Source organism: Canis lupus, chromosome 8 (assembly GCF_048164855.1).
Source record: "Canis lupus baileyi chromosome 8, mCanLup2.hap1, whole genome shotgun sequence".
Lineage (NCBI taxonomy): Eukaryota > Metazoa > Chordata > Mammalia > Carnivora > Canidae > Canis > Canis lupus.
In genome coordinates, this window is record NC_132845.1 from 49,137,468 (window position 1) to 49,149,822 (window position 12,355).

General features: G+C 38.9%; 1 protein-coding gene across 1 annotated transcript in view; it reads left to right on the top strand.

The window, feature by feature from the left end:
* Positions 1-12,355, top strand: part of RRN3 (RRN3 homolog, RNA polymerase I transcription factor) — a 28,938-nt gene that overhangs the window by 7,488 nt on the left and 9,095 nt on the right. The window contains exons 4-13 of the mRNA XM_072835865.1: positions 142-231; positions 338-467; positions 1,283-1,342; positions 1,711-1,774; positions 3,504-3,573; positions 6,118-6,216; positions 7,970-8,062; positions 9,341-9,479; positions 10,775-10,905; positions 11,914-12,044. Of these exons, the coding sequence (XP_072691966.1) occupies positions 142-231; positions 338-467; positions 1,283-1,342; positions 1,711-1,774; positions 3,504-3,573; positions 6,118-6,216; positions 7,970-8,062; positions 9,341-9,479; positions 10,775-10,905; positions 11,914-12,044 (1,007 nt within the window). The remainder of the gene's footprint in view (positions 1-141; positions 232-337; positions 468-1,282; positions 1,343-1,710; positions 1,775-3,503; positions 3,574-6,117; positions 6,217-7,969; positions 8,063-9,340; positions 9,480-10,774; positions 10,906-11,913; positions 12,045-12,355) is intronic.

Below are 12,355 nucleotides of genomic sequence, written 5' to 3' on the forward strand. Positions count from 1 at the left end.
TTTGGCTTCAGTGTAAGTTTGTAAGTTTTTTCTCCTAATTTAAGTATTACTGGTAGGTGCTTGGTGCACTATAGGTATCACCTTTTCAGTTAATGTAGAGGATTTGTGATTTTGAAAGCACTTTTTTTTGTTTGTCTTAAGGATGACCAGATGATAAACTGGCTGTTAGAATTCCGTTCTTCCATCATGTACTTAACTAAGGACTTTGAGCAGCTTATTAGTATTTTATTGGTAAGTTTACCATTTATTTCACTGGTATGTGCTTCAGTACTCTGAAAACAGAACATATTGTATCAGTAAAATGTTTCTTTTATGTTTCTCTTCCTCCCACCTCTAGAGATTGCAGTGGTTGAATAGAAGTCAGACAGTGGTGGAGGAGTATTTGGCTTTTCTTGGTAATCTTGTATCAGCACAGACTGTCTTCCTTAGACCATGTCTCAGCATGATTGTTTCTTATTTTGTACCTCGTAAGTGGTTCTTTGCTTTTTTTGCTTTTTCATTTTTAAAATCTCTGTATTTTATTTTTATTTTTTAAAAAGATTTTATTTATTCATGAGATACACAGAGAAAGAGGCAGAGACACAGGGAGAGGGAGAAGGAGGCTCCCTGTGGGGAGCCTGATGTGGGACTTGATCCCAGGACCCTGGGATCACAACCTCAGCCCAAGACAGACGCTCAACCACTGAGCCACCCAGGTGTTGCTTTAAATACCTCTTAATTGGGCAGCTGGTGGCTCAGCGGTTTAGCGCTGCCTTCAGCCCAGAGCCTGATTCTGGAAACCTGGGGTCGAGTCCCACGTCGGGTTCCCTGTATGGAGTCTGCTTCTCCCTCTGCCTATGTCTCTGTATCTGTCTCTTTCTCTGTGTCTCTCATGAGTAAAAAAATAAAATCTTTTAAAAAAGGAATACCTCTTTATTAAAATAAAGCGTACTTTCTAGGAACAGTGAGGGGATTGTGCCAACAAGGAAAATTCTGAGATGCATATTGGCAACAGTTTAGGTACATATCTATTCCTTATAATTTCTGTGGAAGCATCTAGATTTGTTACTGTGATTTTTTTTTTTTTAGGGTTATAATTCGCTTTAGTGAGATTTTCATGAAATGTTAAAATCAGTGATTTTTATCTTTAAAGTTATTTGAGTTTTTTTTTTTTTTTTTTTTTTAACCTGCAAATTCAGTCATTGTACTATGTTTGGACAATGGAAAATCTCTTTTTTGTGTAGCAGTCGATTGTTTAGATTGGTGACAAAAAGAATAACATATCTTGTTTTTCCCTCAAAAGCCCGGGTGGTAATTAAGGAAGGTGACGTAGATGTTTCCGACTCTGATGATGAAGATGATAGTAAGTATAAAGAGAAATAGAAGAAAGTGCAAGGGATGCTTCCTGTGTCTGAGAGAATGCATATTGAATGATAAAATATAGGGCAATGCCAGGGTTTATTCTTATAGGTAGACTGTGACAGATGGCAACCTTTGATGGAATCTTTTTGTTACATTTAGCATTAACATGTAATCAGCTGCCTTTGATACATTACTTATGTAATTGATCATTTAGTCTCCTTTGATAGTTGGCTCTGGAGAAAAATGTTAAGTTTAATTTGTTGCTAATAAATGATTCAGTTATGTTTAGTGGGTGTTTTTAGCTTAAAATACATAATTCTTCAGTTTCCAATTTTATTTTTATGCTCATACTTAGTTTTCTCATTGTAGATCTTCCTGCCAATTTTGACACATGTCACAGAGCCTTGCAAATAATAGCAAGATATGTCCCATCGTGAGTATCCTTTTGTTGCTTATTTTGAATCATGGTCTTTAAGTCTCAAGAAAATTATAATCAATTAGTAGGAAATTATTATGTTCACAGCATCAAAACTCAAGTTGTATTCTACATGTTGGTTTTTATTTTTCCTTTTTTAAAGATTTTATTTATTCATGAGAGACAGAGAGAGAAAAAGAAAGAGAACGAGACATAGGCAGGGGGAGAAGCCTGCTCCACGCAGGGAGCCTGATGTGGGACTTGATCCTGGGACTCCAGGATCATGCCCTGTTCCAAAGGCAGACGCTTAACCTCTGAGCCACCCAGACGTCCCATATTCTACATGTTTTTGTAACTTGTAGATAGAACAACCACATTCTACATGATGGCGTTTTAGTTCTCTCCGTTGTCTTTTATTTAAAAATTAGGACGCCTGGGTGGCTAAGCGGTTTAGCTCCCTGTATGGTCTCTGCCTCTCTCTCTCTCTCTCTGTGTCTCTCATGAATAAATAAATAAATTTTTTTAAAAATTTAAAAATTTAAGAATTAATAACTTGATTAAAATTATTTAAATTGTTGCTTAAAGCTTGTGTGCAAATTTTCTTCCACATTTTGTATTGTGGTTAGAATTTTGCTTTGGCCTTCTACAAGATATGATATCCAAAAATTTTCATTTAACCTTGTGTCATGCCATATAAATAAAAACTGCAGTTCAAATACTGTATGTGGATTACATTTGAATTTTTTTTCTTAAAGATTTATTTTAGGGACGCCTGGGTGGCTTAGAGGTTGAGCATCTGCCTTTGGCTCAGGGTGTGAGCCCAGTCCCAAGATTGGGTCTCACATCGGGCTCCCTGCATGGAGCCTGCTTCTCCATGTCTGTGTCTCTACCTCTCTCTCTGTGTGTCTCTCCTGAATGAATAAGTAAAATCTTAAAAAAAAAAAAAAAAAAAAAAATTTATTTTGGGGGGCCACTTGAGTGGCTCAGTGGTCGAGCCTCTGCCTTTCACTCAGATCAGGGTCCTGGGATCCAGTCCCATTGTCAGGCTCTCCACAGGAAGCCTGCTTCTCCCTCTGCCTATGTCTCTGTCTCTCATGAATTAAATAAATAAAATATTTATATTAAAAAAAAGATTTATTTTATATACTCCCCCTGAGTAGGGGGAGAGAAAGAATCTCATGCAGCCTGCCGGCTGCGTGAGGAGCCTGATGTGGGACTCCATCCCATGACCCTGAGATTGTGACCTGAGCTGAAATCAAGAATCAGTTGCTTAACCAACTGAGCACCCAGGCGCCCCATATTTGAATTTTTAAAAAGATACAGAAAAGCATAGATTTTTAAGAAAAGCATGGATTTCTTTTGGAGGGGTGAACTTGAAGTTCCTTCTCTAAGTTTATTTGCTAACGTAAAAAAATACCAAATTGTTACTTTTTTCTCCTTTTTAAAATAATATATGTGCACGACATTGGAAAACATTTAGATTTTAAACTGAAGTTTTGTCACTTAAGTAGAAAAAAGAATTGCCCTTTAATTTGCTATTGATAATAAGGTTAATAGGGGGTTAGGTCTCCCCAAGTTATTGTAGATTTTCTCTGAAGCCATGTGTTTAAGTTCCGGTTATTTGAAGTAGTTAGTTACTATTTGTCTCTTACATCCGTATTTGCTCTTAAAATGGAAATGTCACTTTCCAAGAAACTCCAATTAACATGGATTAGTTGATTTTATTTATTTATTTATTTTTAAATAGGACACCATGGTTTCTTATGCCAATACTGGTGGAAAAATTTCCGTTTGTTCGAAAATCAGAGAGAACATTGGTAAGAAATCTTTTCATGGGGAAAATAATGGAAATTTTGGTTTAGTTTTAGGTGATGTTACATCTATCTTTGCAATTGTTTTCTAGATTAAACTCAAGAGAAAGAATTTGACTCAGATTCCTTTCTTAGAAACTCACTAAGGATGTGAGTGCCTTTGCCTCACTAAGGATGTCAGTGCCTTTTTCCATTATACAAATCAAGGGCAGAATCCATTTCAGAAATATCTGAATAGGCTTAATGAATATACAGATAAAAATTACAAGAAGGTAATAGTGTATGTATTACCAATTGTAAACATGCCCTACTTGAATATAACGTATGGATGAATTCTTAAGTTTTTGTATAATATTTGGATGATCTGTGGTTTTCAGTAATGAGTAGTGGTTTCTTTTTAAGCATAGCTTATTTTTTTCCTAAATAAGGTCTTGTAAGTGTTAAATACAGAGTTAGTAAGATTTTGCTAATGCTTGTGATAGTCTGCTTCACATGGGATATTATAAATCTTGTCTCTCTTATAGATATAAAAATCAACAACCCACTAGAAAACTGCATTTAGCAACATGAAAAGAGTTGCGTGCCATGACGAAGTGAGATTTATTCTAGGAATACATAGATACATTTAATACCTGTTAAAATCAGTTGATACAACACAACACATCAGTACAATAGATGACAGAAACCACACAATCATTTCAACAGATGCAGAAAAACATTTGACAAACACTAAAACCCTTTCATGACAAACATAAGGGAACTTTTTCAACCTGATAGAGGGCACCTATGAAAAACTCAACAGGTAACATACTACTCAATGGTGAATGACTAAGGGCTTTCCTCTAAGATAAGGAATAGAACAAGGATGTCTACTTTTGCCGCTTTTATTCAGTGTTGTCCTAGAGGTTCTAGCAAGGGCAGGCAGGAAGAGGAAAAGGCATCCAGATTGGAAAGGAAGAAGTAAAAATGCCTGTATTTACATTTAGAAAAATCCTGAGGAATCCTCAAAAACACTATTAGAACTAAAATGAGTTCACCGTGGTTATAGACTATAAGATTCAGTATACAAATGCCAGTTGTACAAGATAATCTATTGGGGACAGTGAACAGTCTTTCCATAAATGGTTGTGGGACAAATGGAAATCTACATGTAAAGAATGAAGCAGTTCCCGCTTCCCCAAACAAAAATGAACTCAAAAGTGGATGGAAGACCTAAATGTAAGCTGAAAAGAAGCTCTTTGAAGAACACATGGGTGAGCATTTTTTGACCTGGGATTAATCAATAATTTCCAGATAGGATGCCTGAAGCACAGGAGCCACAGAAAACCAGACAAGTTCAACTTCTTTAAAATTAAACAGCTCAGCTTTATTGGACACCTTTGAGAGAATGAAAAGACAACCCAAACAGTGGGAGAAGATACTTGTAAGACATGCATTGGAAGGAGCATATCTAGAATATGTGAAGCACTCTTTAACATCTTGATAATAAAAAGGCAAATAACCCAATGTAAAAATGGGCAAATGATCTGAAAGTTTTTTTTCCAAAAGTGATACATATATGGTCAGTGAGCACATGACAAAGCTCAACATCACTAGCCATTGAGGGAACACAAGACAAAACCATAAGATCCCACTTCATACCAACTTGGATGGCTGTGCTCAGATAGTAACAAGTAGGGTTGAGAAGTAGAGAAGTCAGAACCCTCGTTGTATTACTGGTGAGAATGTATATAGTAGGTGGTGGAACTGCTTCGGAAAGCCTTCTTGACATTTCTTCAGAAAGATTAAACATAGAATTGCCATATGACTTAGCATTTCCACTGCTAGGTGTCTATCCAGCAGAAAATGTATGTCTACACAATACTTTACACAAATATTCAGAAGCAGCATTATTCGTGACAGCCAAAATATAGGAACAAACAAATGTTTATGGGCCAGTGAATAAACAACATGTGGTATCCACACATACACACACACACACAATGGATATTACATGGTTATAAAACGGGATAGTTTACTTGCTACAAACAGTGAACCTTGAAAACATGCTAAAACGCCACGTAGTATAAGATTCCATTTACATGACAAGTCTAGAATAGGCAAATCCTTAGAAAGTAGATCAGTGGTTACTTAGGGCTAGGGGGAGGTACGTTACTAAAATATACAAAATTCCTTTTTAGGGTGATGAAAGTGTTATAAAGTTGGTTATGGTGAGGTTGCACAACTCTGAATGTAATAAAAACCGTTGAACTGGTACACTTTAGATGGATGAATTGTATATGAGGGTTTTGAGTTCAAGCTCCATATTCAATGTAGAAATTACTTAAAAATAAAATCTTAAAAAAAACCAACCCTACCCCCCAGCAAATTTAATTTACTGGGGTAATTAGATTAATTATACTGAATGTTGTATTGGAGAAATAGTATAGTTTCTGTGTTCCTGGATAGTCGATTTTTTTCTCTTTATTTTGAACTAAAGAGTGTATGATGTTTTCTGTACATCATTATGAAACGTTCATCCGTTGTTAAAATGTTTTGTCTCTGTTTTAGGAATGTTATGTTCATAACTTACTAAGGATTAGTGTATATTTTCCAAACTTAAGGCATGAAATTTTGGAGCTTGTGATCGAGAAGCTACTCAAGTTGGATGTAAGTATTTGATAATTTGTTTTTCTCATTGATTTCCATTTATAAAATACATAGTATGTGAAACAGTAGTAGCAGTAATGGAGAAGAATCCACATATCTACCTTTGATTGATTTCTTTGAACATTTCTTGAATTTGATGGATGTCCTGGTAGTTCTAGACAGTCTGATGTCTCATGGTTGGGGAACAAGACATTGATTAATTAGATGGTCACATAAATGTAAAAATACTTTTGTGTATGTAAATGCTATGAATGGAACTCATGCATAGTTATGTGCTGGAAAACATGTCTTGTGAAGAGGTCAAGAAGGCAACTAAGGAAGTGATGTTGAATTCTTTATACACTTTTTAAAGAGGCCTGCAGTGGGAATGAAGGAAAGTGGTAGATTCTAGTGACATGGGGGAAGAAAGGCGAATGGTCCTTTTGACTGGATTGGAAGTGGAGTAGTAGAGGGTAAGAGAGAGGTACTTCCTGGGGAATAGAGTTGGTGTCGGCCATAGGGAGAAAAGTCAGGAGGAGGCTGAGAGAGGAAGAGTTCTGTTTTGGATTGATTGGGGTGCAGGTGGGGAGCCAGATGGAAAATCCTCAGCAAGCAATGGTAGCTTCAGGTAGGCAGATGCTCAACCACTGAGCCACCCAGGCGTCCTATATGGAACAGTTTAGAATGCATTTAGAAAGAAGGGTTACATATAAGTAGGAAAAAAGGCATGATTTTTTCTTTTGTGTTGTTTTAAAGATTTTCTTTGGGCAGCCCCGGTGGCGCAGCGGTTTAGCGCCGCCTGCAGCCTGGGGTGTGATCCTGGAGACCCGGGATCGAGTCCCACGTCGAGCTCCCTGCATGGAGCCTGCTTCTCTCTCTGCCTGTGTCTCTGCCTCTCTTTCGCTCTCTCTGAATAAATAAATAAATAAATCTTTAAAAAAAATTTTTTTCTTTATTTATTCATGAGACACAGGGAGAAGGAGAAGGCTAGGCAGAGGGAGAAGCAGGCTCCATGCAGGGAGCTCGATGTGGGACTCGATCCCGGGACTCGAGGATTACACCCTCAGCCAAGGGCAGATGCTCAACCACTGAGCCACCCAGGCGTCCCCAAAAAGGCATGATTTGAATGTGTGTTAACTGAGATATCTGAAGGGTTATATACCAAAATGAATATTCAGTATTTGAAATTTGACTTGCATCTTGTCATTTTCCTGCTGGGTGGATTGATGATATGCTTCTTGTACAACATGTATGTGAGTGCTGTGCATGGTGAGAGTTAGAATGAACACTGAATTTGTTGAAGCTGATTTTGACCAGCATACTGCATTTCATAATGATTTTATGGAAGTATGTAGTGAAAGGGGTTTGATTTGTAGTCTCAGAAATTCTTTCATGATCCAGACCAGTTTGTAAGTCTGCACCATAGTTGTATATTGAGTTATAGTGCCAGAAAGGGTACTTCTGTGGACTCCTTTCAAGTAAGTATATCAGATAAATTTCCAGTCCCTGAATAGGATAGTTGTATTTTTTTTAAAGGGAGAGCAAGCGAGCAAGTGAGCAAGCGAGCAAGCAGGTAGGGGTGTGGGCAGAGGGAGAGAATCTCAAGCAGGTTCCATGCCCATTGCAGAGCCCAGTGTGGGTTTGATCTCATGACCCTGAGATGACTTCAGCCAGAATCAGGAGTCAGCTGCTAGACTGAGCCACCCAGGTACCCCAAAATAGTTGTATTTTCAAAGCTTTTATTCTTTTTTTTTCCCCTTTTGTTATAATGTAGGTGAATGCATCCCGGCAAGATATTGAGGATGCTGAAGAAGCAGCCATTCAGACTGGTAGTGGGCCAGATGCCACAGAAGGACTCTTCAATATGGTCAGCATTTAATAATGAGCACCCATGCACAGTTCGTAATTCCAGAGGGTGGGAGAGGGTGGCTAACTTCGAGGCTTTAGATTAAAACAGTAGTACAGCAGACTTGAAAGTGATGTTTAAATGAGCAGCTGCTGTCACGATGCTTACTGTCCAGTAGAGTTCATTTATTTCCAGGGCTGTAAGTGTGGGTTGTGGTGAAGTAGGTTTCATTTTTATTCCTCTGTTTGTGCTTGCTTTTTTGTTTTTGTTTTTGTTTGGTAAACCACATACTGCTTATGAAGGAGTGATAAATGGGAAGGCCATGTGATTTCTTTGCCATAATGCAGTACTACTCTGCCTGGGGCGGGAGGGCCTGAGAAGGCATGAAGAAGCAGGAAAGGGCAGAAGAAGGAACTAAGCAAGAGTTTGCCCTCAGTTGGAAAACAGCTGCAGCACGATGACCCTAGGTCCCAGTTTGAAGCCAGAGAGACAGCCTCCTGTGACCCCTTGCCACCTCGTCCTTTCAGCTGGGGAGGGCAAGAAGGGAGTACAAGGGCGGTTCTCTGGAGAACCAGTGCTCACAGCACCTGGTGCAAGGGTGCCCTGTCCTGGGAAGAGACCTGGCAGTAGCAGCACCCTGCACAATGAGTTCCAGGAGCTGGGGAAAGCTATGATGTTGTTGTGGCCTTGCTTCAGGTGGGCCTTCTACAGGAGAATCTGGCTGGGTTCGGAATCTGCTTTTATTTTGAGTAAAATTGGTTCCGAGTCACACCTCTGGTGGGGAGCCCCTCCCTAGAGGGGTTCTGTGTCTTCTTTGTTTTATCTTTCCTTTTTTAATTAAGATTTTTTAAATCTTTTTTTTTTAACGATTTTATTTATTTATTCATGAGAGACACAGCATGAGAGAGAGAGGCAGAGACAACAGGCAGAGGGAGAAGCAGGCTCCATGCAGGGAGCCAGACGTGGGACTTGATCCCGGGTCTCCAGGATCACAACCTGGGCTGAAGGTGGCGCTAAACTGCTGAGCCACCCGGGCTGCCGTTTTTATTAAGATTTTTAAAAAAAATTTATTTACTTATGAGAAACACACAGAGAGAGGCAGAGACATAGGCATCGGGAGAAGCAGGCTCCATGCAGGGAACCTGATGTGGGACTCGGTCCCAGGATCCCCGGATCATGACCTGAACCAAAGGCAGATGCTCAATCAGGCACCCCCTGTTTTATAATCACCTCTGAGAATTTCCCACTTACCTGGTTTTACTACAGAGTTTAACGTCAGTTTTTCCTTTATTTTCAAAGGATGAGGATGAAGACACTGAACGTGACACAAAGGCTGACCAACAAAGGCTCGATCACATGGTACATCCTGTAGCCGAGCGCCTGGACATCTTGCTGTCTTTGCTTCTGTCCTACATTAAGGATGTCTGCTACGTAGATGGTAATGACCCATAATCGTCACAGTAGCTACTGTTGAAAACAGCAACGCCCCTGGCTGTGTGAGGGATGTTTTTCATATGTTACTTGTTCATATGTTTTCACGTTACCTGTACTCCTAGAAATCGCATAAAAATCACTGTTTTGAGTATGAGGGTTTCGAGAGGTCAGGTTACTTGCCAGTGTGACACAGCTTTAGAGTGTGGGACTGGATTCAGGCTCAGCTGTATTTGTCTTCAAAGCCCCTAATCGTTTCACTGTCATAGGCAAGAATTATGTATGGAGTTTGGTTATTTTTAGGTGGAGATCAAATCACACTTGAGTTGTTTAAGACATCTCAGAGTGCACTGCACTTTGGTACATGGTGCCTGGTGCTAGGGATTGGGTGTGAAGGTCTTGTGCTATGTTGTGCCAGGTGTCAGTACCACCATGAACACATCAGGGTGCTTCTTGCTATCCTGGAACTTTTTGTCTAGAGGATTTGCCATGCAAACAGGATTCTCCATTCATGTGGCGAAGATTTAAGAATGATAGCCACTCGGAATAATAGGAGTTGAATCTGAGTTGGCTGTATTATTTTAATTTTTTTTGTTATAAAAATAGTACAGTTGGGAGAAAATTTGGGAACTACAGGAAAGGATTAAAAAAGACAATTTAAATATATTTAAATGCATTTGTACTGTTCAGAGAACCATCGTTAGTATCTTGATAGAGGTTTTTCTCTTCTATTAACGTGTATATTTGGGAGTGTGTTTTTCTAGTAATGTGTATTTTGGGTGAGTGCATTTGGAGGGCATGCTGTACACAGTGATTCATCACTGCCCTTTCCATCTGCTGTGAACATTTTCTCAGACCATTCGCTGTCCTTCTAGGTGGTTATTGACTGTGTGGATTTAACTGGTCTCTTTTATCCGTCCCCGCCCCCCCCCCCTTTTTGCCATTATAAATGTGTAGTGAACATCCTTGTATATCTGTGTCCAGTTATCTCAATGTGATAAATCCCTAGCAGTAGAATTAGTGGATCAAAGGGCTTCTGGCACACAAATAGTAAAATTGCCCTTTATAAGGGTTTCCTTTTTATGGCATCACAGCAGTGTGAGATGAGAGCCTGCCTCATCGTCAGTGCTGGATTATTATAGTTAGAAAGGAAAATTCTGTGCAAAATAAAAATGGCATTTTGTTAGAATCACAGCCTAATGGAAAATGTTTCTGAGTGGTACTTTATTTTTTGAAATTTGGTAATGAAAGTGGCAGCTTAAAAGAATTGTGTGAAGCTGAAATGCCAAAACTTCTCTCTAGGCAAGGTAGATAACAACAAAACGAAGGATTTATATCGAGATCTCATAACCATCTTCGACAAACTCCTATTGCCCACCCACGCCTCCTGCCATGTCCAGTTTTTCATGTTTTACCTCTGCAGCTTTAAATTGGTGAGTACTATGTCAGCATTGTCTTGCTTATTTTATTCTTGCCTATGATTTTGCCTTAAAAACTGAGGGCAAGAGGGAAAAGGGAAGGGAGACACGAGATGAATATATCTTTTTTTCTTGAGCTCGTTTTATTGGTGTCTGTAATAAGATAGCATGTTCTAGGCCAAGTGCTCCTAGAGTGCCATTCTGCATTTGGCCCACTAGGTGGTGCCTTAGCCTTTCGTTGGAGCCTTCACTGTTAAAATCCCAGGAGGTATTTATGTTTATGTCCTTCATTCTCTCTCAGTTGATCCTAACTGGCCTAAAACATCTTCTCAATCCAGAATTTTAAAACCTTAGCCTTTGACTTTTTGTTTTGGGGGAAAAAAAAGAGGAAATACGGAAGACTTCCTTTGCCACTGTTTATAGTTTCCTGGAATAGTCAGGAGGGTATTCATCTTTTGCTCTCAAGTATGTTTTTGTAGCTCTTGCAAAGAGCTACTTGGGAGAAGTGGAGATTGTGCCCATTGTGAAAGAGAAGCATTAATTAGTCTTTTTTCCATGATTGACATAATTAGTAAAACACCCCACTTTAATCTGTGTCTCTCTTTCTGGGGAAGTTCAGCATGTGCAGTCAGAAACTGCGAGAGTACTTGGCACTCTTGACAGTACTGCTGCAAGGTTCCCATGTGAGTATGGGTTATCCCTGGTTTCCATTTTGGGCTAATTGTCGGAATCACCTGTGGAGCTTTTAAAACAGGTGGATTCCAAAGCCCTGTCACTGACCCTACGAAATCTGTAGGGTTGAATCTGAAGTCCACCTCATTTTAGGAACTTATTTAAGGCTGGGGAACACTTTATTTTTAATACTAGTATCTTACAGTGTTGTAAAATGGAAGAACTGTGAGAACTGCATATATTCTTTATCTAGCACTTTTCCCTATTGCTGAGTTACAATCTTAGAATTCTGATAGCCAGAGATTTCTTCAACATTAAAAAAGATTGGAGCAGTACCTTTTCTTTTTATAGGGATTCGCAGAAGCATTTTTGGAACATCTCTGGAAAAAATTGCAGGATCCAAATAATCCTGCCATCATCAGGCAAGCTGCTGGAAATTATATTGGAAGCTTTTTGGCAAGAGCTAAATTTATTCCTCTTATGTAAGTAACCTAATTTTCCAAGTGCTTTTTCATGTCATGCTTTAAAAAGATTATGGCATTGTCTTAAGTCAGAGAAATACCTGCTTTAATTTTTTTTTTTTGGTCTACCTTTAAAGTGAAAAAATCTGTTCCCCCACTCTAGGCAAGATGTTTACATTTCCACAAGGCAATTTCAGAATAAAATGTCTCCTTTAGATATAAAACCTTAGCTAGAAAGCTTGTGTCATCTGTTTTGGATGGTTACACTTAAATGTGAAGACTCATTTGTCTTCATGGATTATTTTACAGTGCTGTATACTGTTTTGATTCTT